The sequence below is a fragment of the Podarcis melisellensis genome (assembly GCF_964234715.1).
Source record: "Podarcis melisellensis genome assembly, chromosome: 15".
NCBI classification, from domain to species: Eukaryota; Metazoa; Chordata; class Lepidosauria; order Squamata; family Lacertidae; genus Podarcis; species Podarcis melisellensis.
Window position 1 is genome coordinate 15,890,987 of NC_138532.1, and position 27,231 is coordinate 15,918,217.

General features: G+C 53.9%; 1 protein-coding gene and 1 long non-coding RNA gene across 15 annotated transcripts in view; one reads left to right on the plus strand and one right to left on the minus strand.

Annotated features, from left to right (window-relative positions):
* Positions 1-25,956, plus strand: part of PHLDB1 (pleckstrin homology like domain family B member 1) — a 42,993-nt gene extending 17,037 nt beyond the window's left edge. For 3 of the 14 annotated variants that reach the window (XM_081890821.1, XM_081890808.1, XM_081890811.1), the window contains 23 exons: positions 382-507; positions 1,619-2,973; positions 8,290-8,562; positions 10,544-10,684; positions 10,925-11,056; positions 13,348-13,476; positions 14,227-14,382; positions 14,490-14,600; positions 14,858-14,947; positions 16,698-16,799; positions 17,377-17,478; positions 17,798-17,941; positions 18,934-19,110; positions 19,222-19,332; positions 20,356-20,458; positions 20,707-21,001; positions 21,420-21,510; positions 22,274-22,420; positions 22,949-23,168; positions 23,939-24,024; positions 24,220-24,249; positions 24,771-24,809; positions 25,104-25,956. In XM_081890821.1, coding sequence (XP_081746947.1) covers positions 382-507; positions 1,619-2,973; positions 8,290-8,562; positions 10,544-10,684; positions 10,925-11,056; positions 13,348-13,476; positions 14,227-14,382; positions 14,490-14,600; positions 14,858-14,947; positions 16,698-16,799; positions 17,377-17,478; positions 17,798-17,941; positions 18,934-19,110; positions 19,222-19,332; positions 20,356-20,458; positions 20,707-21,001; positions 21,420-21,510; positions 22,274-22,420; positions 22,949-23,168; positions 23,939-24,024; positions 24,220-24,249; positions 24,771-24,809; positions 25,104-25,244 — 4,301 coding nt within the window. In that variant the 3' untranslated portion in view covers positions 25,245-25,956. Of the gene's footprint in view, positions 1-381; positions 508-1,618; positions 2,974-8,289; positions 8,563-10,543; positions 10,685-10,924; positions 11,057-13,347; positions 13,477-14,226; positions 14,383-14,489; positions 14,601-14,857; positions 14,948-16,697; positions 16,800-17,376; positions 17,479-17,797; positions 17,942-18,933; positions 19,111-19,221; positions 19,333-20,355; positions 20,459-20,706; positions 21,002-21,419; positions 21,511-22,273; positions 22,421-22,948; positions 23,169-23,938; positions 24,025-24,219; positions 24,250-24,770; positions 24,810-25,103 lie in introns of those variants that run through there. The other 11 variants (XM_081890814.1, XM_081890816.1, XM_081890817.1 and 8 more) reach the window with 11 other exon arrangements.
* On the minus strand, positions 9,836-10,528 carry LOC309358319. Its single transcript, XR_014163449.1, has 2 exons — positions 10,327-10,528; positions 9,836-10,064 (listed from the first exon to the last, which is right to left on the minus strand). It is a non-coding gene; the product is annotated as an uncharacterized lncRNA (long non-coding RNA).
* Positions 25,957-27,231: the final 1,275 nt, after the last annotated feature.

Consider the following 27,231-nt stretch of genomic DNA (forward strand, 5'->3'; position numbering starts at 1 on the left):
CCCACAGCTTGTTGCCATGTAACATCTGGCACCCACCTGATGACGTGCTTCCAAGATCATATTGTATGCGTTGCACCAACTCCATTAAAAGGGACCCAGCTGGACTCTCCCTTGCGACTTTCCTGGAAAAGTGACAGTGGGCTGTCTTGGTACTGGACCCTTTGCAGGTCCAGTCATATCTGAACCCCAGCCGTTTGGAAGAGGCCCCAAGGCAGAGTAGTCTTTTTTTGCAACCCCTGTGGGGTGTGGGTTCAAAGCGCAGGGAGAGGGGAGGTTGCTGTGTGACCCCAAAGTATGTTTTAATAGGGTTGATTTCCTCCTCAGTCTGTGAGATCACTGTGAATCTTCCCCCTCCCCATCAGTCTTCTCATTTTCTTTCAGGGTGTATGATCTGCCTGGGCCAGTCGACCTTCCTTCGGTTCAACCACCCGGCTGAGGCAAAGTGGATGAAAAGCATGATTCCCAGCGTGGGGCGAAGCCCTGCACCCCAGCATGGGCTCACAGCAGGTAGGAGAATTTCAATGGCAAGGTTTAGGTGGGGTTCTGGGAGGCACAGCAAGCCCCCCATCCTTTCAGTCACTTGGAATAGCCACATGACCCTTTGCCCCTGATGTTTCCTTGGCCTTCGTAACCATGGGGTTGTTGGGGGTTGAGTACCCACAGCTCCCTGTCCAGGGATATTATGTCTGGGGTGGGGGAATCTTCTGCTGTGCTGTGGTTTGGAATTCCTGCAGCTCCTTGCAAAATGTGAAATGTGAGGCCCTTCTTTGGGTGCCTCCTCCATGAGAGGTCTGGAGGAGAACATGAGAACGGGCCTTTTCTGCAGTAGCCCTCTGTGGCATGTTTCCCCCCAGGAAGTTCACCTGCTGTCTTCATTATGCAACTTTAGGCGCATGGCAAAAACATTGCCTTGGCCGATTGACATCCAATGTCCTTTTAAAATGTGTTGAGGAGGGTCGTGTTATTGGGTTGTTTTTATTATGTATTTTGTGTTTTTATATCGTGAGCTTATGTTGCAACCACCCTGAGACCTGCGGATATAGAAATTTAATATACGGTATGATAATCTTTATTGTCATTGTCCCATACAGAACAACGAAATTGAAAAATCTACATAAGACATTCAAAACCCAAGAAGCCTGCCATCCCAGTTATCCCAACCTGGTTACCCCCCTAAAAACTCTGATACCCCATTTTTAAATATAATATACTCCCATACAGACTCCTTATAATGCATTTAAAACCAAAATTGCATTTGGGTAGAAACTGTTTCTCTGGCGACTAGTCCTAGTCTTTATAACCCTGTACCTTCTTCCAGAAGGCAGAAGCTGAAAGAAATCATTTCCAGGGTACGCATTAATTAAATTATACAAATTTAATTAATGGTGATGGTGATGATGTCTCAGCTGCCCATGCAGAACTTGGTGACTTGAGTCCAGAGAATTTGATAAGCCTTGATTTCAGAAAAAAAGTTTCCCGCCTGCAGAAGTTGAGCATGGCTCATAGGCAACATGTGTGGGGTTACGGAGCTGCAGTAGTTGCAGAAACAGTGGGGTGGGAGCAGGAGCAGTGGAGGGTCAAGAGCTCCCCCAGCCCACCTTGCCCTTTCTCTCCACAGAGGCCCAGAGCCTTCTGAACGGCAACCAAGATACGGCGAAGGCTTCCCGGCACAGCCACAGCGCCTTGGTCAGCTCCATCGAGCGGGACTTGCAGGACATCATGGACTCCCTGGTGCTGGAGGAGGAAGGCAGAACTCCCAGGCAGCTCCCCAGCAGCCGTGGCAACGCTCCGTCGCCAGACTCCTCCGTCGTGAATGGCAGGGGCGGGCGCTACCTGCTGTCGCCTCCCCAGAGCCCTGGCGCCATGTCTGTGGGATCCAGCTACGAAAACACCTCCCCGCCCTTCTCTCCCCTCTCCTCTCCCGCAAGCAGCAGCAGCTGCGCCAGCCACTCACCTGGCACCCAGGACCAGGGCCCTGCCCTGCCTCCCGTGGTGCCCGTTCGCTCCTCTAGTTTCAACCACACCATGCTGACTCCTCACGGCGGGGCCAGCCTGGACCTGCCGAGCAGTGCCGGATGCCCAAACCCGGCCCGGGGGCCGGGGAGCCCGCGGACGGCTCGGAGGGCCACACAGGAGAGTCCCCGGAGCCCCACACCCAGCCGCAGGGCCCGGCCCTCGGGAGAGAACCCCCGCCCGGGCCCACGCAGCTCCCCTCCACCTGCATTGCCCGCTGGCCTGAGCGAGAGCCTGCCGGGCAGCCCTCGGGTTCAGCCACCCACCAGCCCACGCCTGGCCCCCAAATTCCAGTCGCCCTCCACCCCACGGACCAAGGCCATGGCTCTGCAGGAGAGGCCTCCCAGCCCTTTCCGGGAAGCGCGGGACACGCCTGCTGGCACCTCCCGCCAAGGGCTGGGGAAAGGCTTCCTGCCGGCTGAGCCTGCCGGGTTTGTGCCTCTCAGCCAGTCGAGCCGGGCCCTGCAGCCCCCCGAGAGCCCCCGACTCAGCCGGCGGCCTCTGGAGAGCATGCGGGAGCTGCCTCCTCTCAGCCCCGCCTTGTCCCGCCGGGCAGTGTCGCCAGCCCCACACGGTGGCCCCCCAGGGCAGGCCAAGGCCGGCGAGGCCCCCTGTGGCTGGCGGAGGGAGCCCATCGAGGACCTTATGTCTGCCTCTTTCTCCTGCCTGCGGGGACGCAGCCCCTCGCCCACCCTGTTCGCCAGGGAGCCTGGCCAACGCAAGCCCAGCTACGCAACCGGCCTGAGCCCTGCCTACAGCCTGGGCTCCCTGACCTCGGCCTCGCCGCGCCAGAGCCCCCGCCTGCACCGGAAGTTGTCTGGGGGGCTGGAGCTGACGCCGGGTCCCCTGCGGGAGCGCAAGCACAGCATCTCGGAGCTCAGTGGCGACGAGGGGGAGCTGAGGGAATACCATCGCTGGCAGCGCCAGGAGCGGCTCCGGGAACAGGAGATGGAGCGGCTGGTGAGTGGGGCAGCTGCTCAGGCAGTGGGCACAAGGACTTCTGTAATAACAGGGGGGTCTGCCGGTGCCTCTGAGGTGGTTGGGCTGCAGTGTCAGAAATTAGCCAGGTACTAGGCGTGTTTTGCGACTTGCGCAGGGCATTTTGCAACCAGGTGGATGTGTCCAGACATCTGGAGAGGTCAGACTGACATCACCATCTGTCTGACCTCTCCAGCTTTCTTGAGCAGCTAGACAAAAGAGCTTGCATACTGCATTTCTATTCCACTTTTATTTCACCCCCTCCCCCAGTTAATTCCTACAACAACCAGGTGAGGTAGGTTAAGAGGCTGTGACTGACTCCAGGATCACTCAGTGAGCTTTGTGACTGAGCGGGCATTTGAACCCTGATCTCCCAGGTCCTAGTCCAACACTCTAACCATTGGACCACACTGTCTTCCTACAGTACTTCTGCTAGGGGGCAGCAGAATTAAGTAGGTAAATAAATAAGGGGAAGGCAAAACGAACTTTAAAGAACGAACTGAAGCTTGAATTTGTTGCATTTGATGCTTTAGTGCGTTGTAAACCGCTTTGAGATTTTTTTCTTTAAAATATAATACGGTAGAGAAATGAAATGAATAATATTAATATTTCTTTTCAAAAATCCACCACCGTTGTGGCAGCTGTGACCTTGGTTTAACGTGCCGTTTGGCGATTAGCTTGAGTTTCTAACACTGTAGATATGGAATGAATGAGGGAATCCTGGGCAGGCTGAAGGAAAAATGTTCCCTAGAGAGAGGGGAAGGTTGAGGGGCTGCCCTGTCAGGAGCATTAAGAATCTTAAGCGAAATACATGCTTTTCCTTGCAGCCAACAACTAGGGGTGCTAACTGTTTGAGGGGGATGGGGGAGGAAGTCAATGATATTTCTGGAATTTCCAGCTTCGCACATGCCCAAGCCTTGAGCTGCAGTTACCAAGATGTGTTATCCGGGGGTGTTACCAAGGGGTCGGCAAAATCAGCCTGTGTGTCGGGCGGGTAGCAAGGTGGTGGCAGAAATAGCTGCGTGGAACAGTTTCTGTACAAAACACAGGGGAGCCAGACCCCTTTGCAAGAGTGTCTGCCTGGGGGAGTGAGGCAGGAATGTGTGGGTTGTGGTCCCCTGCAGATGAACAACAAGCTTTTATCCCCAAGGCACACCTGGCTCTGGGATGAGGGGTGAGGTGGAGCTGAGAATGGGGGGAGTTGGCTTGTAACCCCCAGGCCTGAAACGGTGCATTCTCTGGGATTTTCCCATGCGGCCCAGACTGAGCATGCTCCGTTTGGCATTTGTCGCTTTGTTTTACGCTCCGCCTGCCTCCAGTTAACTCTTGCGGTTCCTATCTGGTGATGAGCACTGCCTAACCAAACATTCGGATGTTGCCCATCACGGGCCCCAGTGCTCCCTGGAAATGACATAGAAGGGGCCCCAATGCACTCCGATGAGAGAAAGCATTTTTTCATGCAGAGCGCATTTAAACTATGGAACTCCCTCCCCCAGGAGGCAAGGATAGTCTTCAAAAGAGGATTAGACAAATTCGTGGTTACGAATGGCTACTAGCCATGATGCCTGTGCTCTGCCACCACAGTTGGAAGAAGCAGTTCTTCTGAATGCCAGTCATTGGAAACGGCAGGAGGGGAGAGCGCTCTTGTGTTTGAATCCTGCTTGCGGATTCCCAGGCATCTGGTTGGCCACTGTGAGAACCGGATACTCCACTGGCTGGATCCAGCAAGGCTCTTCTTATGTCCTTAACTGTTGACTCTGGGCGGGACCCTCCCTGGCACAGCTAACACCAGGGTGGAGTGTTTTGTGTGCCTGGTCCTCTGCCCGGCCTCTGAGCCCAGCTGCACCACGCAGCTCCTAGCCAGAGTAACTCTGCAGCCTTTTTGCCCAGCTGGGCGTGGGTCTCAGGGCTGGCTGTGTGTCTGCCTGGCTTAGACTGGTGGAGCGTGCCACCTTGGGCTGCTGTGCCAGCCCCCAGCTACACCCTGCAGGCTGCCTGTTGTCTCGCCAGTGGCTGGGCACTGACTCACAACTGCTTGTTTGCACAGCTTGTGTGATTCACAGAGGAGGGGGGGGAGAGAGAGAGAGGCTGTTGCTGCTGGCGCGCACCCTGCCATTAGCCTGGTCACGTGCCAGGGTAAGCAGGGAGCGTTTTTTTGGTTCTCGACTTTGTTGTCGGAGGCTGGAGGTGTTTGTGTTCCTTGCCTGTGAAAAGCCTGGAGGGATGTGTCTGTGAGATGAGAGTCACTCTGGACTTCACTGTGAGTACCGTAAGCCTGTGTGCATGTTGCATGCTATTCTCCTTTCCATCCCACTTGGCACTCTGCACAGCCGAAGCAGCGGCAGGGGGCCTGTTCTCCCAGGACAGAATTTGCTTTGATCTCTTGTAGTAGTGTGGGGTGGTAGAGATGAGTGTTGGGGTTTGCCCACGAAAGCCTGCTCTAGTCCTGGTGAAGCTTAGCTTGGCACAGAATCCTGTCTGTTCCCCCCACTTGGGCTACATACAAGCTAAAATGGGGGTGCTCTCCTTAGACTTGGATTTCACTGTGACCTGGAGGGAAAGTGGCAGAGCTTCTCCTTGGCAGTTTCTGGCGCTTGCCTGGTTTCCTTCAGCCTCTCTTTCTCCTCCCCACCCCCTTGCCCCCACCTGCAACGCCTCTTCTGTCTTTCATTGGTTAGCAGCTGACCTGGACACCTGTGCAGGAGTGAAAAGGTGCATAGGCAAGTGAGGCCCTTCTCCCAGTGGGCTGGATGAGGCCCAAGGGTGCCAAACTCCTCCTTCCTGCTGGTGGTTGGCTTCTCTCTCTGCCAGTTCTAAAGGGCACCTGTTGTAGCCCTGTTGAGGTGGCCCAGCCTTGAGTCAAGGTGTATCAGGCTCCTCAAGGGCACACCTGTGGAGCCTTCAGAACCCTATGATGTGGCTCCTTGCACAAGAGCAGGAGAAAGGCTTTCTTTCCTCAGGGCAGCTGCTGCCATTGTACAGGCAGCTCCGTACGGAAGTTTCCTGAGCCCTCCCTGCTCTGACCATCTTCCTGCTTGGGGAGGCTCTTTTAATTTTCTTGGAATCCTGTTATAGGTAGCTGCTGGCTTTATTATTTCATTCGTCGAATCAGATGTTTGTTTGCTTGCTTGAAAGTATTTTATATACCATCAATCCGCACCATATAGCAGGACAGTATACAATTTTATGGGATGCGGGTGGGGCTGTGGTCTAAACCACAGAGCTTAGGGCTTGCCGATCTGAAGGTTAGCAGTTTGAATCCCCGCAACGGGGTGAGTTCCCGTTGCTCAGTCCCTGCTCCTGCCAACCTAGCAGTTCAAAAGCACATCAAAGTGCAAGTAGATAAATAGGTACCACTCCAGCAGGAAGGTAAACGGTGTTTCCGTGCGCTGCTCTGGTTCGCCAGAAGCGGCTTAGTCATGCTGGCCATGTGACCCAGAAAAACGGTCTGCAGACAAACGCAGGCTCCCTCTGTCAGTAAAGCGAGATGAGCGCCGCAACCCCAGAGTCGTTTGCGACTGGACTTAACTGTCAGGGGTCCTTTACCTTTCATACAGTTTTATATATATGATCATTAAAATGACTGGCTGCTCAAGAAAACAGATGCACGGGTCTGTTGGCATAAAAAGATCTTCACGAGGCACCTGAAGGTCAAAAGTAAAGGTGCCTGTATGGGAGCAGCAGCGACACGGAATACCCAGCTTTTGGAGGAGGCCAGTCGGGCAGGGAGGGGCGCATATAGCTGTTAGCAGTTCTCTGAAAGATCTCTGTGATAGGGCTCAGATAGAAGGGCTCATACAAGCCTTAATTTTCAAATTGCATTAATGTCAGATGAATATTGTAAGCTGCTGTGTGAAGGCTTTCAATAAATAAAACGTCCAATGGCTAGCTGCAGCAGTTGGAGCAGACCTGAGTGGTTCCACTTAGTCTACCCTATTCTTTCCCATGGTAATCCCACCCCGAGGTGCCAGGTGCGTTTTGCTACTGGCGCGAGTCCAATTGCGACTATGTGGAGATTTCTGGGCTCCAGGTTGGGAGCCGCAGTTTTCAAAACCTTGGTCTTGGTTAATACCATTTCCATTTCCGCTGTGTGTGTTTCTCTTCCTTGCGTACTGGGACAAGTGAATGGAGTAAGCTACAGTCAAGCAATGTAGTTGAGATCATAGACCCATAGAGCTGTAGCGCTGGAAGCAACCCCCAAGGTGAATAGACATTGTGACGACCGTAACCTAGGTTTAAGGTGCCATTTGGCACCTCGCTTAATTTTCTGAGTCTCTGCCCACCAGAAGGACAGAAGGACCACGGCTCTCTCCTTTCTGTCTGTAGTATTTTTGCCCTACCCTCTCTGCCTTCCAGAGGATCCCAGGGCAGGATTTCCTTGGCCTTGAGTTTTCAGCCACTCGGTTTCATGAGATGACACCCCAGTTCTTGTGGTATGAGAGGGAAGCCTCTCTCTCTGGGTGTGTCTCTCCTCCCCTTCTTTCCTTCTGCTGCAATGAACATAGGAGCTCCAAGACCTTCCTGGCAGATATTGTTTAGAATTTTATTATTACGGGCACAGACCAGTTCCAGCTCACTTACAATATCAGGAAAATCATAAAACACAACAGGAATACATTGAATTGCAGGTGGATATAACAGAGACAATTCAGATATAGTGGCAGTTTAAAAATATATATTAAATTTTGATCATTAAAATATAACCTAAAATTGTCATTTAAAACCTTAATCATTTTGGTAGTACAGCTTGTTCCCTAAGTTTTATGGCAGTCGCACAGAATTTGGCCACCCTTAGCGTGATCTCTAGATCCTTGTCCTCTACCAGTAGTTTTAGACACTGAAGTTCGGACCCATTTGGAGATTTTTGTATAACAGGAGTGATAAATACCGAGCGTATATCCCTGTAGAAACGGCAGCATAACAATACATGAAAGACAGTGGCAGATATTGTCTCAGACTAGCTGGAGTCCGTGCTTGCAAAATGCCTTTGCGTCTTCTTTGCTCACGCACCAAAATGTCTTTTGCCAGCTTTGGTCTGTGCTTACGGAAGCAGCTGTGTGATAAGACACTGAACAGGTTGGGCAAAAACACGAAATGCTACATTCTCACTTTTCCCTTGTGAAAAGGCTGGGGAAAGCCAGTGGTTGGGGAACCGGCCAACCACAAGAGCCAAGAGGTTGGAGGGAGCCAGGGTGGGGTGTGGTCCGCTGTGGCTCCTGCCAGAGCACCGAAAGCCTTGGGATGCTCTGGGATGCCGATACTGACAGCTTTCCTTTCACCCCTCTGCCCTTTGCTTAGGAGCGGCAGCGGCTGGAGACCATCCTGAGCCTGTGTGCTGAGTACACTCACAGCGATGGCGATCCGGGCCAGGAGCACAACACTTTCCCCAGTGCTGCTGCCGAGGGTGCTGGCCAGACGGGAAGGAGGCCCTCCAAGGGCTCCATCAGTCTTGGACGAGCGAAGGAGCAGCTGGTGGGAACCCTGGGCCTGCGGGAGAGGGAGAGCTTGGAGCGCTCGGATGAGGACCACCTGAAAGAGGAAAGCAGCAGCACGGAGAGTGCCGGCCAGGAGGTGAGAGGGCCATGCTTGGAGCTGGGAGGACAAGGAGGAGCATAAGGGACTGCCCTGGGTGGAGTCCTCCTTTGCTTCCCAAACTGGCTTTTTCCACTGTCACTTTTTTTGGAATACAGCTGCCATCTTCCCTGACCAGGCTGGCTGGGGCTGATGGGAGTTGGAGTCCCACAACAGGTTGAGGGCAGCTGACTTGGCATGTAACCTCAGTAGGCTCAGAGAGGAGAGAGTGGCTTGTGCATTCCTCCATCTCTTTGGGGAGAAGAATTATATGCCTGTCCCACCCCCAGTGTGTCTGGGAGACCTCTGGCTAACAGAGTACATGGCTGGTGTTGTTGTATGAATTTCAGATAAAACTTTATTCGCATTAGCCAATGGCCATAGCATCAGTAAAACATTACGGTATACGCAGGAAAGGAAATTTGCTATAAGAGCACAATTTAAAGTCCTGAATCAGCTGTCAGTTAGTGGCCCTTATTCTGATTGCCCCTGCTATGAACCTAGCAACCTTTGCTGTTATCTGCTCATTTTGATCTGATAGAAGGAATGGTATGAATTTATTTCTACCCCACCTGTTTGTTACACAGGGAACACCTATAAAACAGAACACATGGAACCAAGAGAATTAGAAGCAGGCTTCAGCAGATCCAGTTTATTAGAGCTATTGCAATAGGACAGGCTCTCAGCAGAACTGCTAGTTAGGAGAAATAAATAAAAAAAATTGTCCAGTATCACCTTAGAGACCAACTCAGTATGTTCTGGTATGAGCTTTCGGGTGCATGCACATGTCTTCAACTGCCCAGAGCAAATTCGTAACAAAGCTTATGTAGGATTTCAAGCACAGCAAACAAGGAATCATAAACATCAAGCATTCTTCTACATACTCAAAAATGGTTACAGGTCATGGGATATAAAGATACTTGACCTCACACTGGTAATCAACTTTCCTGGGGTGTCCCAAACCATTTGGTCCTAACTATTCAGTGGGGGCTGTTGGCATTCCTTTCCCATGCCTGTCCTTGGAACCTCTCAAGGAGATGCCAGTGCTAACTCACAACAGGCATAGGAAAACATCCTGCTGTTTGTGCCACTTTCAGGGTAAGATAGGAGAGATGGAATGCAGCCTAGGAATGAGGCATGAGAGTCACAAAATGCAGACATGCGGGAATCATTCATGGATGCATTCTAGCCAAAGGTTAAATGTACTTAATATTGAAACATGATTAAAATAAAAAATATACACCTGGGGTCACTGATTTTTTTTCATTCCCCCCCCCCCCTGATTATAACCTTTCCAAGGTTTATAATCCCACTTTATCAAAGTCGTTAATCTACCAAGACGGAGTCCCTCTTGGACATATTTACTAGACTATTAACATTGGCAAGCATTGAACACCACAACAGAACAATATAATATAAAGAATGACTGAAAGGAGAATTAATAAACCCCCTTTCAAGGCTTCCTTGATGCAACTAGTCTGAGGATACCAATATGGCAATCCCTTATGTCGTGGGTAGGCAAACTAGGGCCTGGGGGCTGGATCAGGCCCAAACACCTTCTAAATCTGGCCCGCGGATAGTAAGGGAATCAGTGTGTTTTTACATGAGTAGAATGTGTCCTTTTATTTAAAATGCATCTCTGGGTTATTTGTGAGGCTTGGGAATTCGTTCATCCCACCCCCAAAAAAAATATAGTCCGCCCCGCCCCCCAAGGTCTGAGGGACAGTGGACTGCGCCCTGCTGAAAAAGTTTGCTAACCGCTGCTTTATGTTGTTCTTATTAAATTCTCTATGGTTTTAAAGACCCGAGAGAAGCATTCTCTCCCTTTTTCTTTAAACATGACAGTTTATGCTTTACATGCAGCAGGAAGGCCTAGTCATCAAGGACACATGAAGTTTTCTTGCATCAGCTTTATTTTGTGCCTGATATTAGTCTTCTAATTAGGCTACTCTCTTTGCTGATTTTTCCAAACCTTCCACAGCACGAAGAGCCACCCAGCACCAAAGCCAGCCAGGAGGCGGCCATGTTGGAGGAGGAGCGCACCCGTGTTCTGGCCAGCGTCGATCAGCTGAAGAGCCGAGCTAAGGAGCTGGAGCAGCAGCTGCAGGAAACAGCCCGGGAGGTTAGGCAGGGATGAGGGCAAAGGGTAGGGCTCCTTCCTCTTGGCTGTGCCCCGTTTGGTCATGCTGATGGGCAGGACACAGCCCAGGAGGGGCTCGGTCGTAGACTTCATTCATGAATGAAGAGTTGCTGGAGCTCAGGGAGGCCTCTAAGTCACCCCCCATCTCCCAATGGCTCCTCCTGCAGAGAGAGGCCTGGGCTCTGAGTCATAGCATGATGGGGCTCCTTGTCTCTCGCCCAGGCGGAGATGGAGCGGGCCCTCCTGCAAGGCGAGCGGGAGGCCGAGCTGATCCAGCTGCAGCAGGAGCAGAAGGCAGTGCAGCAGTTGCAGGAGCGCATGTCTGGTCTGGACGCCGCCATCCACCGGGACAAGGTAAATGGCTGGCGCCCAAGGCCTCCTGGCTGCCCCAGTTGCCACCTGGCCACCCTTTGGGAAGGCACAACCAGGCCACATGTGGCCCTCGGCTTGGGCTGGCCCTGCTCCGCCCAGCTTGGCTGCTCTGTTCCTCACCCCCCGCCCCCAAGGACACTACACTGGGGGGAACTGGGTTGCCAAAGCTGCCCTGGCACTTTCCCTCGCCTCTCTGCTGGGTTTTCAAGCCGAGGTGACTCGCTCGGGAGCTGAACTCAAGGCGGTTCCTCTTGGTGCTTGGTGGGAAGCTGGAAAAGCGCTTGGGGGGCTCCAGAGGGGAGCCCTCCCTTTCCAAGCTGTGGTGTCTGAGGTGTCTCTTCTCAAGCCAGGCAGTGCTGTTTGCATCCACCTCCCTGGCGCTGCTCAAGGCTGGGCCCTTCCTTGCCCCAATTCATCCTTCCAGACCAGAGGCATTACGAAGATGTTTGCCTGCAAGACAGGCAGCTCCAAACCCAGCACCTTGGCTGGCTGGGGATGGAAGCAAGTTGCCCCTGGGACCTGATTCCCCCTGGACTCCCTGGCATTTCGCCTCCCAGGTGCTTGTTTGGGGGCTGCCGATTCCCAGCCTTTCTCAAACCTTTGCTCCCGCAGGGAGCCCGAGGGGACGCACACACCTTGCAAAGTGCTGCCACTAACCCCCCGCCTCGCACTAACCAGCTCTAACCCTCTCTCCGTTCTCTCTCTGTCTCTCTTTCTCTCTCTGACTCTGATTGCTTGGATGCCTGCCTGCCTGCATCTTGCTGGTGGGCCACTCTAACTGAGACATTGAGGCGGAGCATGGCTGAAGCCCCAAAGACAGGCGGAGGAGGAGGAGGGAGGGTCTATTGCATGTGTACAAACATCCCACCCAATCGGAGGCTGCCTGGCAGGGACACAGCTCCAGGGCCTAGCCTTGGCACCTCCTGGGGAGCTGGGGGGGGGGGTTGAGGGGGCTTGGGTGCCTTCAAGGAGCTCTGCAGTGCCCTCCCTCTCCCCTATGCGGGTGCCCATCCCAGCTGCCCCCCAACAGGCAGGGGCGTCTTCAGCGCTTCAGTCTAGCTGTGGGGAAACTTGCAGGTTTGTTCATGCACAACTGCAAATTTGGATGCACAACTGCTGATGCCGTTGAAGGCGGACTCAGGTCTTGCTGTTCTGTTTCCTGGTGTGTAGGCCTCCCCAGCTTTGGATTATTCCTTAAGGACAGTGGAGAACCACCCAGTCTACTGCTGGCACACTAAATGCACTATAAAAACTCAGGGCGACGTGGAGACTTTGAGGGCTGTGCAAGTGATCTAATTTCACAGGGTCGTGAGGACCAAAGGCAGGCGGTGGGGATCAATACTGCACAGGACAGTCTGTGTGGGTGGAGTGCCAGGGCAAGCTGACTCTGAATTGAAAAGCGGCAACTGACACTCACCCACCCTCCCTGAGCAGTGGTGGAGCTTCATGCTCCGGCACCAGGGGAAGGGGGCGGAGAGTAGGCGGGGTGGGGCTGGCACATGTCCCAGGGGCATGGTGCGCGTCCTGGGGGTGTGGCACCCAGCGCGGGCGGGGGGGTCAGCCACAATGGCACCCCATCGGGATAGCGCTGCTGGGGGCGGTGCGCTCCCCCCGCACGCCTCTTCCTCTGCCAGTGACCCTGAGATTCTGCCCCAAGGAAAACTGGATGAGACATTCTATTGGTTTTTATTGTGGGTCCCTGCCACATTCTGTGGACTCCTGCGAAGTCAGATCCGGCATGCTGCCTTGGCCATGGGTGGCAAGGCGCTTGCTGCCCCCAGTCTGGGCCTGGTGCCTCTCTCCTGCTGCCAACTCACTCACTGACATGTACCCCAAAGTGCCCAGAGCCCCCAGGAAACGGCGCTGCACTAACTCCAGAGAGGTGTGAGCCTAGTTTTGTGTCTCAAACATAGCAATGCTTGTATGTCATGAGTCAACTCTGGGATGGGGCTGGAGGGAGGGTGTGTGTCTCATCCTGAAAATGCCCATTTCCTGGACTCCTGAGTATCTCTAGAGATCTTTGTGGCAGCTGACATGGTGGACTCTTCTGGGCAGGCCAGTAATTGGCCGGAGAGGACTTATGGGTGGCCAAGACATGGTGACTTTGAGACGCAAAACTGAGGTTCCCAGTAGCTGCCCGGTAACCCTGTTAGAGTTTGAGTCCCCTTGCTAACTTCCTGACCCCTTGCTTTGCATGGCCTGCTCTTGAGAAGTGTGTTTTCTCTCTCTTTCTCTCTCTCTCTTCCGTGTGTGTTGTTTTCTCCCGGATTCAGGAGAGGGCAAAGGTTGATGCTGAAAGGAAGGAACTTGAGCGACTGCGGGCACTATACTCTGAGCTCAAGCACCAGCTTGATAACTGCCCTGAGTCAATGAGGGAGCAGTTGCAGGACCAGATGCAAAGGGTCAGTGTCTCCTCCCCTGCCCCCCACCATCTCCCCGCCTGTAGCCGGGGTCAGCGCCTGGCTGAGGGTAAGCATGGCAGGCTGGCTTGGGTTGGTGGGGCACAACAGCAGGGCCTGGCGCTCTGGCAGCTCTTCTTGGGAGGACGGCTTTTCCGGAAGAGGGAGCTCAGATCATGGGTGGGTGCCCTCCTCTCCTTGAGCCCTCTTTGCGGAGCACGAAGGGGCTAAGACTGGAAGGAAGCTGAGCCCATCCTGACAGGGAGCAAGGGTTGCCAAGTCCTTCGCTGCTCCTCAAGAAACCCACCCTACACCCCTTTCTCATGGCTCCTGCTGGCACCAGAGGAGTCTCCAAGAGGCTGCCAGCTCTTGAATGCCCCTCAGGCTACTTTCCTCCTTGAACTGTTTTCCTGGTTACGTGTCCTTTTGATTAAAAAGGAGCTCGCCTTCCGCCATTTTGTTGTTGTTTTTTTGCAAGGCTTTGCTTGCAGAGGAGAGCCACAGCAGCCCTGTCCTTCAGGTTGCTTCTGCTGGCTCTGCAGCCTTTGGACCCTTGTCCCACCTGCCCAATGACCCTCTGGAAGGCTTGGACCAGATGCACATAGAAGCTCCTAGGTCCAATCCCCAGCAGAATCTCCAGGAGCAAAAACCCCTGGGAATCCTTGCTGAGCTAGATGGACCAATGTTCCTTCCCCCTGCCCAAGCCAGCCACCTTCCCTGAGTCCCCGCTGAGCCGCTGTGTCCCTGCTGCAGGAAGCGGAGGCCCTGGAGACGGAGACGAAGCTGTTTGAGGACCTGGAGTTCCAGCACCTGGAGAAGGAGAGCCGCCTGGAGGAGGAACGCGAGATGCTCAGCCAGCAGCTCCTGCACAGCAAAGCCGAGAGCCACCGCAGCGTGGCACGGAGGAAGGTGGGTGGGCGAGAGCGGAGAAGGCAGCCCTTTGAGCTGGGGAGGGGGGGCACCAGCCATGTGGCACTTGCTCAGCCCCCAACCCCGCTCTTTCCATGTCTCTGCAGGAACGCCTGGCGGCTCTGGAGAGTCAAGCCAACCAGATCAGGCTGCAGGCTGCTCAGGAGGCTGACCGGCTGGGCAAGGAGAAAGCCACCACCTTGCAGATGCTGCAGAAGGTACCGGCTGGCAAGGAGGGCATCTGACAGAGCTGGGCAAGGCATTGCAGGCAGGGCAGGGCCACCTGGAGTGGGGCTTCTGTCCTGCCAGAACCATTCCCCCATAGGGGTAAGGTTAGGTGGGACCTGGCCTATTGACATAGGGCAGAGCATGGCTCTTCCCTTGGCACTGTGCCATAGGGGAAAGGCAGCTGGAGGCTGGGTGGTATGGCTGGAAGCACCCCAACAAGCTTCTCCCTTTTCCTTCCCTGTGGTAGGAGAAGGAGACCCTCCTTGCGCTAGAGAGACGGTACCGGGTGCTGACTGGTGGCTCCGGCTTCCCCAAGGCCTCTACAGCTCTGCGAGAGGTAAAAGGACCTCTGTGGGTGCCCAGGTTCTGGGGGGTGGGGTGGGGAGGCTTCAGCAAAGCCCCAAGGGTGCAGGCTTTTGCAGCCTCCTGAACTTGCAGGGGGAAGTGAGCCCTTGCCTTAGCAGCTCTGCTTGTTTCTGCCTTTCTCCCACCTTACCCTGCTAACAGCGCAGAGTTCGATGGCAATCTCTCCCTACCCTTAGAAGGAGGCTGAGAGGGAGGTGAAGAGGCAAACCCTCCCCAGGGAAGCTTCGTGTGCTGGGACCTCATGCCCAGAGCTGCTGCTCCAGCCAACCTCCCATAGTCCAAAATAGTTAGTTATTATTATCTCCCATTATTGAGATTTCCCAGAACCATTTAAAAAAGGACTCATCCAGTCTAGGGCGTGCTGAATTTTTCAACCTTCGAATTCCAAAAATGAAGGGTGCTAAAATGTTGTATTGGGAACTCGAAACATATTTTGTTTAGTTTTACTTGGTTAGTAAAATGTGCGTAAAATCACATAAAAATCATTAAAAATGATTGCCAAGTACTTGCAGTTATTATTATTATTATTATTATTAAGCACTACCTGTCATTTTCAGAAGATAAAATTCTTTGGTTTTACGAAAGCAGTTCATGTGCTTCTTCATCAAACTTGGATTTGCCAAGCTAAATGTTGTTCAGTCACGAGAATAATAGCAGATTTGAATTCCTCACACCCAAAAACATATTTTTAAGACCCTTCACTGAAAAAAATTGCAAAAATTAAGTTTCAGCCCCTAACTTGTGCATTTAACAGAAACTTCCCAGAAGACATTAAGCAGTTCCTCCCAAAATATTTAGAAAACCACTCGTCTGGGCCGCTCTCCTGCACTTTTATTCTGTGGCTCTGTCTTGTTCTTTCGGGTGTTGCATAATTACCACCTGTATAAGATATTGCAGGGGTTATTTCTCTTTAAAATGTTCACATTGGGGGGGGGGAACGCTGCTGGGGCTCCTCTGAAAGACATGTTCCTTGTCGGTTTTTCTTCAGGTGACAATATCCCTGCAACCATTTTCTATATTGCCTGTGTGATTTTCTGACTCCCAGCAGTAGCCTCCTTTCTCTGACTGGTTTTCTTTTTCCCTTCTGGGGAAGCTTGAGGGCGGGGGCCTCTCGTACTGGCAATGAGGCACAAGAGCACTTAGTGGGGTAGGAAGCAGAAGAAGGCCTGAAAATGCCCAGACAGCCTGAGGGTTCCTTTATTGTTGTTGTTGTTACTGTTACTGTTATTATTAAATTTTATTTATACCCCACCCTCCCCAGCCAAGACTGGGCTCAGGGCGGCCAACACCCGTATAAAACAATTTAATTGAAATACAACTTAAAAACAAGATTAAAATACAACATTAAAATGCAGCCTCATTTCAGTAGGAACTCAATCAAAAACCTTTTTGGGGGGATGAAAACCTCAAGTCTTCACCAAGGCCAACAGTCCAGACTGGTCCTACATGGGCCAGAAAAGCCAGGGAAGTCCCCAAATAGGAGTTCAATCACAGAAGAAGAAAGGAAAAAGGAAGAGGGGAAGGGCGGGACGGCTGTGTGTGTTCTCTTTCCTTCCTCCCCCCTGCCCTCCCCCCACAACCTGAGCTGACATTTTCAGGGTTCTCCTGTAGTTCGGCTGCTACGGACAGACCCCGTTACCTTCATCTCGTGCCCCCCTCCCCCTCTTTCCGTGCGTCCTGCTGTTCTTGCAGCTCCCTCACCGCTGTTCCCATCCTCGCAGGAGACGCCTCCTTTCTCTGAGCTGGGGGAGGCGGCTGATTCTGCAAGCCCCTTCTGTGCAGCTACGGCTTCCTCCGCCCAGCTCTACCCAGGGAGGACAGAGGTAATGCTATGTGGCTGCCTGTCTGCATGCCTGCCTGCCTGCCTCTGAGCTGCTTCCCTGCTTGTTGCATGCGCTGCAACATCTCCTCTCTGCTTGGCTGTGCCCATCCGTGGCTGAACTTTGCAGCGTGCCTTAGATCTGTGGGCAGGTGTTTCAGCCCAGACTTGACTCTGGAATGCGTCACTTCTTCCCTCCGACCCACATGCACAAAAACGCTCCTGCCTGCTGACTTTCCCTGCTCTTCGCCAGTGTGATGTCTGCTCCCCACGGGTCCCAAGAACACCACTCTGCATTGAGCAGTGGGCACCAGTGTTCCTGGGTTCAGCAGAGGCACTCACAATATGGCCTCACTTGGGCAGGACGCTCTACTCTGGTTGCTCTTGCAGGTAGATGCCACCTGGCATGGCTGTGGGCCACAGGCCACAGGCAGGTTAGGCCCTTCCCAGGTTGCCACACTTGTGTGTGTGTGTGTGTGTGTGTGTGTGTGTGTGTGTGTGTGACATTGCTCCCTTGGCTTAGTGCCCCAATCCCTCTCTGATTCTCCTCCTCCTCCTCCTCTCTGCCTGGCTGCTTCTAGGAGTACGTGAGACTTTCTGACGTTTTCCCATTTTGCGGCCGTGGGCCAGATGCTAGCGCTGCACCTGCCGTCCCCTCACCTGCGCCCCCACTGTCCTATGAGGTACCTGACATTCCGGTCCCATTGCTGGGGCTGGTGCAAAAATACATGCAGCCAAGGGAGATTAGGGGCAGGTGGGAAAAGGGGTACGTCCATATTCCATGCTACCTCCCAACAAGGAGCCTACTCTAGCCCAGCCCACTCTTTGGGGGGTCCCTAGCATAGCCTCCTCCACAAAAAGGCTGCTGTGGGGGGAGGCTGGTGTTCTCCCCACACACACCTCCCCCTCAGCTCCCCCCCCCCCGCATTCTCCGCCAGCTTTGTGCACTCCCAGACTGCTTGCAGCCTGCCTCTCACTCTTTGCCTTTTCCTTCCTGCCCAGTACGTGACAACTGACCAGCTGGCAGTGATTCTGGGCAGCGTCAGGTCGGCTGTAGGGCTTGCCCACTCCCCCAGCCCCCCTGCGGCAGACTCCACTGCTTCTGCCCTGCCGGCGGCGCGGCTCTGCTCCTCCAGCTGCCCCCAGGTTTGTGCTTCTGCAGCAAACCCCACCCCCTTGCTACCTTCTCCCTCCCTCCATCGCTTCCTTTGGGGTAGGCGGGCTGCCCTGCACACTGTGGCAAGGCACTGGGGCAGGGGTGGAGGAGCAGGGGGCCTTGAGTTATAGCTGTGTGTCTGTCTGTCTGTCTGTCTGTCTGTCTGTCTGTCTGTCTGTTGGGGGCCGTGGGAGAGAGAGGGAGGATTCTTTTGGTCTTGAGGTGTATTTATTTAGAATACGTACCGTATTTTTCGCTCCATAAGACGCACCTTTTCCCTCCTAAAAAGTAAGGGGAAATGTGTGTGCGCTTTATGGAGCGAATGCAGGCGGGAAAAGCCCCCAAGAGCTGCACACACACACACCGCTGTCACTGTCACACCGTCACTGACGAGCTGTCCTTCTCCCACCTTGTAGAAAAGCCCGCAGGAGCTGCACACCCTTTAAAGAGCGCACGGCTCTTGCTGGCTTTTGCGGGAGATGGGGGAAGGGACAGAGGGCAGCCCCTCAGTCCCTTCCCCCACCTCCCAGAAAAGCCCCCAAGAGCCGCACTCCCTTTCACGAGCCGTGTGGAGCGTGTGTGCAGCTCTTGGGGGAAAGCCTGCAAGCGCCGCACACACGCTCCATGCGGCTCGTGAAAGGGAGCGCTGAGCAGAACCTGGGATGCATACAGGCTCTGCTCAGCACTCCCTTTAAAAACTTTTTTTCCCTTGTATTCCCCCTCTAAGAACTAGGTGCGTCTTATGGTCAGGTGCGTCTTACGGAGTGAAAAATACAGTGTATCCTGCTATTCAGTGAGTTCTCCTTTAGAAGAATAAGGTGCAGGAGAGCCAGCCCACAGATCTTTGCAGGCTGGGCAGGGGCTGGTGCCTAGCATCTGTCTGGCCTGCGTGCTGTTGCTTTTCGGCCAGCTGCCCGTCCGAGTCTTTCACGCTGTCTCCTTCCTCTCTCTCTCGCCACCACCCTCTGCCCGTCACCCTCAGAGAGAGCCGTGGTGGGCAGAGAGCGCAGTGCGGCTGCCACATTTCGCCCAGGACCTCCCAGCTGGCTTTGAGGCTGAAGCAGACCCCCCTGCTGCTTGTCTCTCCTCCTCCTCCTCCTCCTCCCCTCCTCCTCCTCCTCTGCCTGCTAAAGCTCACTCGTCTCCAGACCCGCGACAGGTAACGAACCGTCCCCGGATGAGGTGCTGCTGTGCCCCTTGGAGGCCCCCCCTCACGTCCCACGTGGGCACAAGCCACGCCCTCTTTGCCAAACCTCTTTCCCTCCTGCAGGTCTATCGCTCCAAGATGGACGGTGGCTCCACCAGCTTGGCTTGGCCCAAAGGGGGCAGCTCCTCCTCACAGCTCAACATGGCCACTCTGGGACGCAGCCCCTCGCCCAAGGTATAGTGGGGCAGCGGGTGAGGGGTGGGGGGAGCCTCGCCAGCAGCCCTGTTTAGGGAAGCTTTTAATGTTTAATAGGTTATTGTATTTTAGTGTTCTGTTGGAAGCCACCCAGAGTGGGCGGGGTATAAATAAATTATTGTTGTTGTTGTTGTTGTTAAAATTATTATTGTTGTTGTTAAAATTATTGCTGTTGTTGTTGTTAAAATTGTTGTTGTTGTTATTTATTTGCCCCTAAGCCCCTTACTCAGGCCCTTCTCCCTCTTGCATCCCCTGAGGTCCCTCATTCCACTTGCACCCCAAGCTGGGCCTAGTATCTCCAGAAAACCCTCCTGTCTCTCATCCTCCCTCCCCCCCCAAGCAACTCCCCCCCCCCCAAGATCTGGCCAATTTGACTGATGGAGCTGAGGAACTGGTATCAGTGGAGCACAGCACCCCTTCCTCAGCCAGTGAGCATTTGTCAGGGACTGGGCAGATGAGGAATGATGGAAACCGCCTCCCTAACCTGACCCTTCCAGAGAAGAGGGAGACAGTTCAGAATTACAACAGGGGTTTGAGGGAGATCACAGTTCAGAGGCAGGTGGAAGCTGGAAGCTGGAAAATAATGGGAGAAGAAGAGGAGGAGGAGGAAGAAGAAGAAGAAGCACCAGGGGAGAGACAGCTGACAGACTCAGTGTATTTAGATAGTATTCCAGACCCCCCTTGCCCAGAACCCGGTGGGCATTGAAAGTAGGAGAGCAGAGAGCTCAGAGGCAGAAGGCACAGCTCAGCCGCCGTGGGGATGATGCATAATGGGAGAGGCGGAGGGGGTGGGGTTTCACTCACCATTACTCAAAGAAGCCGCATTGCTAATCCTCTCTGTGAATATTGAATAAAAAGCATTGGTAAGAACTTCCTTGTCTTATCCATTCCTGGCAACCTACCTTGTGGGGTTGGATCCTCTGAAGCCTGACAGCATAGCACCCTGCTCTAGGGGCAGGTGGGACTGAGAGGTCTGTCTTCCAAACTGCTTCTCTCCCACAGAGCTCCCTGTCCCCACAAAACTGCACCGGCAGCCTCCCTCGGAATCTGGCCAGCACCCTGCAGGATATCGAGAGCAAGCGCCAACTGGCCCTTCAGCAAAAGGGTGGGTGCTGGGGAGCGGGAGAGAGTGGTTTGGGTAGGGGTGGGGGGCAGGAGAATGTCTGCAGCTCAGCCAGCTCCATTGCTCGCCGGTCTGATGTTGGCGAGGGTGGTGGTGGTTTGGGCATCTCTGCCCTGGATTGGGGTGTGTGGGTGTCTTCCTGGCGTAGGAATGCTTTCAGGGACTGGCGGGAGGGCGCTGAGCTGCTGCCCCCGGCGCTCAGCCTGCTTTTGTCCTGGGCATCTCTGCAGGCCAGCAGGTGATTGAGGAGCAGCGGAGGCGCTTGGCCGACCTGAAGCAGAAAGCGGCGGCCGAGGCTCAGTCCCAGTGGGAGGCTCTGCATGGGCAGCCCCTTCCCCCTTCTCCGTACTCCCCCCTCATCCACCACTCCATCCTCCATCACCACCCACCGGGGGGCCTGGGCCTGCGCGCCAACGAAGACGGGGAGCGTGCCTACGACACCCTCAGCCTGGAGAGCTCCGACAGCCTCGACACCAACCTGTCCACGAGCGGCAACTCCGCCTGCTCCCCGGACAACGTCTCCAGGTACAGCGGGGCAACAGCCGCCGTCCCTGAGGCCCAGGAGAGCAGCTCAGCCCCTGCCCTGCTTAGGGAAGGAGGAGGATGCTGCCCTCTCTTCCTCTCTTGTGGATCACAAGGCAACCCTGGGCTTGGCTGCCTTTTCTGCCCCTACTACTCCCCTCTCCCCATTCCCCTGCCCCACAAATGTCTCTATCAGCTTCTTCTGGGGTCTGAAGGCAGAGCTCCCTGCAGGGAGGCAGAAAGAGAACTGCCCTCTGGCCCTCCCCGCAAGCAGTGAGTATTCCCTCCGACCACCATCCATCCATTTCTTCCATTTCTCGCATGGCTCTTGAGCATTGCCTCTGCCCAGTCTGGGTGTTGCCCCGTAGCAGAGAAGCCCACTGGCATGGCTCACCGCTGACAGCCTGGCTTTGCCTTGCAGCGCCAGCGGGGCAGATGCAGGGAAGATCGAGGAGATGGAAAAGATGCTGAAGGAGGCCCACGCGGAGAAGTCGCGCATGATGGAATCGCGGGTGAGGAAAAAGCTGGGGGCTGAGACATCCCAGCCACCTCCCTTTATTTCTTGTATTCCCCCTACTCTCCCTCCCCTTGGTTGGGCACTGCAGGCCCTTCTGCATTTCACCTGGATGTTGGGTCTTCACCAACCTTGGCAGGGTTTCTTATCAGCTCTCATTTCTTGGCATGCAGGCGAGGGATTGTTTCCCTCTGGCTGATGCCAATCACATGGGCCGATTGGGGAAAATGCTGGTGCAGAGTCAAGAAGGGAAGGGAGCCTGTAGCTCGTTGGTAGTGCAGAAGATCCCAGGTTCAATGCTTGATGGCATCTCCAGGTGGGGCTGGGTGTGTCCCCTGCCTGAATCCCTGGAGAGCCACTGCTGGTCAGTGTAGGCAACACTGGGCCTAAATGAACCGGTCATTTCATAAGGCGACTTATGTTCCCATTAAACACCATCCCTTTTTTCTGAACCATGAGTGCTGGAGTCTTACAGCAGACACCTCAAAAAGAAAGGAGCTCACTAGGTAGGGCTAAAGCTTGGTGCTAGAGGATCTGCTTTGCAAGCAAAAGGTCCCCAATTGCATCCTCGGCATCTCCAGGTCTAGCTGGGGAAGATCTCCTGCCTGAATCCCTGGAGAGCTGCTGCCAGTCAGTGTAGGTAGTCATGAGCTACATGGTCCAACGGGTCTGACTCTCTGCATCCCTGTATGGATACATATGGGCAGGTGGTATCCCAGGGTGGCACAGGGCAGGGTGCTGATGTGGGTTGCCCCTTGCAGGAGCAAGAGATGGAGCTGCGGCGCCAGGCCCTGGAGGACGAGCGGCGGAGGCGGGAGCAACTGGAGCGGCGTCTGCAGGATGAGACGGCGCGGCGGCAGAAGCTCATTGAGAAGGAGGTCAAGATGCGAGAAAAGCAGTTTGCCCAGGTATGGGCTGGGCTGGGGGCAAGGGGCTGAGCACAGCTCCTATTCTTCTGGTCCCATTTAAGAGAGGCAGAACAGGTGGCAGGGAGGCTGCTGCTTCGCTGCCCAGTAAATCATGCCATGTGGCTTCTCCCACTGGACCTTGGGAAACTTCCTGGGGTTGGGGGGTCTGAAAGGACAACCAGCATTTAAGAGGGGAGCCTGGCAGGATTCTTCATAGCCAGCCCTGCTGAGCCCTTCCTTCCCTCCGTGGGCATGGCCTAGTCCAGGTGCCGCCATTTTGAATGAACTGTTGCCACTCCCTGACACGGAATGAGGTTCATGCACGATCTGACCCTCTCAGTCATCAGGCACAAAAGCAAAATATGTGAAATGAGGGCATTATGGGGCTTCCAACTAAACAGGCTTGGGGATTGCAGCTGGTTGGGGTCCCTCCTGGCTCTGGCTCCTCCTTCAGTGTGGCTCCCATGAGCTGGGAGCCCTGGAGGCTGCACTGGGTCCAACGTGGGAACTGCCCTCTGCCCCACACAGGCCCGCCCTCTGACACGCTACCTGCCTATCCGCAAAGAGGACTTCGACCTGCGTTCGCACATTGAATCATCTGGCCACAGCGTGGACACCTGCAGCCACGTCATCCTCTCCGAGAAGATGTGCAAAGGCTACCTGGTCAAGATGGGGGGTAAAATCAAGTCCTGGAAGAAGCGATGGTTCGTTTTTGACCGCCTGCGGCGCACTCTCTCCTACTACGCAGGTAAGCCCTGTTATTTTAAAAAATTGAGGGGTTTGGTTTTTGCTTCCCAACTCCCCAAGGGACTGAGTCCTCTAAGTCCATGATCAGTCAGAGATGAATGGATGGAGGCAAGATCCATAGAAGGCAAGGCAGATCTTTATTTTTCTGTTGCAATGGAGTTCCCTCCCCTCCTTGCAAAAAGGTAGAAGAGACCCTGAACAATGGTGTGCAAGCCCCTATAAAGACTTTTGAAATTGCCCACCCTGTAGCCCAATACCACCCCCCAAAACATCATACATACATCACGGGAGGCAGAGGTCTCCAGCAGAAATTTGAGAGTGTTGCTTCTCTCCTGTCTGCCAGGATAATGCTTCCTTCAATGGAATTTATGGGTAGCCTGGTCATTCCTTTGAGATGGTAAACACTTTAGTTCCTGAAACTCTTACACATATTGATAGTTTGCTCAGCTTAACAGAAACTTGCCAGACTGTATTTGCAGGGAGGTGTAAGCCCCTACAGTCCAAAGACCATTGGAAAGCTTTTCCCATTTCTTTCTTCCTTGTAGAGAAATATTTTAGGTCATTTTGAGAGAATCAAAATGGCTTCAGGATTGCTCTCCTGTACTATTTCAGACACACAGTTTATATGTGTTTATGTATGTGTTTGCCTGGTACATTTATGAACATCTATTCTATATCTGAGACCTTAGAATTCTTATAACAGCCCTGCCCTCTCTTTCCTGCCCAGAATTAGCCTCACTCTGCTGACTCCCTCTTCTCTATCCTATGCAGACAAGCACGAGACGAAGCTCAAGGGCCTCATCTACTTCCAGGCCATTGAGGAGGTTTATTACGATCACTTGCGCAGCGCAGCCAAGGTGAGCGAAGCAGGGGATACAGGATCCCTTTCTGGGGGCAGCCACTTCACATGGGGGCGGGGGCTGGACGGGTAGTCAGGGTCGTGCTGGATGTAACACAGCCATACAGCCAAGCCTCCTTCCCTCTTAGACTCTTACTTCCCTTCTCTCTCTGCCCCTTTCTTTCTTTCTCTCTCTCTTTTTCTCCTCCTCCAGAAGGGATTCTTCTCTCTCAGCCTGGCCAGTGTAGGTACCATCCTCTTTTATAGGCATGCCTGGTGGCTCCCCCTAAATGCTGCACTGCCTTGAGCATTTGAACTAACACGGCCTCCTTGTAGTGGAGGGTTTCGGCTGCATTTTGACCTGAGCTCAGTGCCTGTGTGCGGAGCGAGAGACAGGATTTAACAACGTGCCATGACTTCTCAAAATAATAATAATTAACAACAACCCTCCTGGCTGTCAGAATGGCATTGAAAAGTGTGCAGGCTGGACACTGGCTGCTATTCCCTGGTGAAGAATTCGGGTCCTCTGAACGCAGAATAAATCTTAAAATGATGCAGGCTGGAGGGCAACATTCACAGGGCCCTGCCACCGACTGCAATCGCAGCCCAGCTTCCTCTCAACCATGTTTCATCCTGCAGTCAAACTGGCCTTGGGCGCTTCTGCTACTAACTTGAGCCATGCCTGCTGGTTGCACCCAGCCTTCAAGCCCAGCTCCTCCTCCTAAGGTGCCTTTAATTCTCTCCTGTTTTTCTATTCTCTTCCAGCACCTAGCCGACCTTCTCCCTGCCCCCTTCAGTGGAGAGGTTGGTCTCAACGCTCCCTACCATGCATTGGGGGGTGGGGAGCAACATGGGGGGGGTGTTTGTGGAAAAGCAGCCTCTGCTTACTCTTAACTGGGTTCAGTGGTTTTTGGTCAGGGGGTAGATATGGCATCTCTCCGTTCCACAAGCTGGTTTCTTAACACACTCCCTCTAGCTGCCCTGAGTCTCTTTCCAACTTCCTTAGTGCTAACGGAACCAATTTTGGGGGTAAGGGGAGAGACCTTCTTGCTAGGGGCAGCTTGCACAGCCAGGTGAGCCTGTCTCTTCTCTCTGCAGAGCCCCAACCCTGCCCTCACCTTCTGCGTCAAGACTCACGACCGACTCTACTACATGGTGGCCCCATCGGCCGAAGCCATGCGCATATGGATGGATGTCATTGTGACAGGAGCCGAGGGCTACACGCAGTTCCTGAACTGACGGAGGGGAGGGCCAGAGGATGCCACCGTGAGTCCTGGCCCGGCTGCCTCTTCCTCTGCGAGGGAGGCAGGAAGAGACACCCGTCGGCCTCTCTTGGACGGACAAGGCCCTGCCAGGCCTCCATCACTGCCGCAGCTGCAAGAGGGCAACCTTGTGGGGCCACCTGTGCCAAAGATCTCATGCTACCCCAGAGGGCAGGCCCAGCTCTGCCCCATGCTCAGTTCCTGCAAAAAAGTGCTCAGGGCCCAGGTAGCAGCAGAAGTCAGCTGGGGGAGACACAGGTGCCTTCTGGCGCTTAGCCCAGTTTTCTTCCTCCTGAGGACTAGCGACATGGCCTGTGCCAGATGCCCTATAAACCACAGGGGAGGGTGGGCTTCACCTACCACCATGTGCCTTGTTGGGGGAGAGAGTAGCATCCGACACCTGTTCTCCCTGGCTTGGCCTAGTCCAAGGCTCAGGGGAGGGTACTGGGAGCAGGCAGACCTCTCCCCACACCTTCCCCGCTGCCGGGCGAAGGTGGGATCCAGCTCAGCCCGGTCCTCTTCCCATGCTACCCTCGGCCAGAAGAGGTGGATTTCTTTTCTTTTGCCTCGGTGGTCACTTTTATACCTTGCTTTAAAAAACTACAGCAGCTCTCCTTCTGTGCCTCAGGGCTGTTGAGGTTGCTGCTGTTGGGGGGGGGGGGGAAAGGACAATAAAACCTTTTATGTAACTAGAGCCTGAACATTTCCTTCTTTTCCTCCATGTAAAGGGGACCGCCAGGAGGTAACAGCAGCATCCCCCCAACTTCACCCACAGTCCGCATCATGTAGTGTTCTTAAAGGGTGGCAGGTTTGCATCTGTCCCCTGGGCAGGGGGGGGGGGGCTGTCCTGAGAGCCAAGCTCTGTCCCCTCTTGGTTGCCATAGCCATGCCCAGCATTGATTTGGGCATTACTAGAAACAAGTTCGAAGTCTGCTTGTGTTTAAACAAATCCTGGAGGGATGCTGGCCAGAATCGCACCGAGGGCAGGCACTAGTTCCACAGAAACCTCTGAGCGGCCTTTCTTGGGCAGAGCAAAGGTCTCACAGTGGCAAAGGCACAGTCTCAGGCAGGACAGTGGCTGCTACGTTGAGGCCTAGTGCTTCTGCCAGAGGCAATACCAGTACAGTGGTACCTCTGGTTACGTATTTAATTCGTTCCGGAGGTCCATTCTTAACCTGAAACTGTTCTTAACCTGAAGCACCACTTTAGCTAATGGGACCTCCTGCTGCTGCCACCACGCTGCCACCATGCGATTTCTGTTCTCATCCTGAAGCAAAGTTCTTAACCCGAGGTACTATTTCTGGGTTAGCGGGGTCTGTAACCTGAAGCGTATGTAACCCGAAGTACCACTGTAAGTGCCATCAAGCCTGACTTTTAGAAGTTACTGATACTCCCATTGTCATCCTCCAGGAATTAAGTCTAATCCCATTTTTAAAGCTGTCTTAAATTACTGGGCACGTCAGTACTTGTGGGACTGAATCAGGAAGAACTTTCTGACAGTCAGCACTGTTCAAGAGTGGGACAGGCACCCTTGCGAGGTGGTGGGCTGTCCTTCCTTGGAGGTTTTTAAGCAGAGGTTGGATGGCCATCTGTCATGGATGCTTTAGTTGAGATTCCTGCATCTCTTATGATATAGTGGTACCTCAGGTTAAGTACTTAATTCGTTCCAGAGGTCCGTACTTAATCTGAAACTGTTCTTAACCTGAAGCACCACTTTAGATAATGGGGCCTCCTGCTGCCGCTGCGCCGCCGGAGCACAATTTCTTTTCTCATCCTGAAGCAAAGTTCTTAACCTGAAGCACTATTTCTGGGTTAGCGGAGTCTGTAACCTGAAGCGTATGTAACCCGAGGTACCACTGTACTATGAATGCCGTAGTTTAACTAGGCCCTGTTTGAAGAAATCCTTCCTTTTGCCTGAATTGAGTCTTCCAACAATCCGCTTTGTTGGGTGACCCTCACGTCCC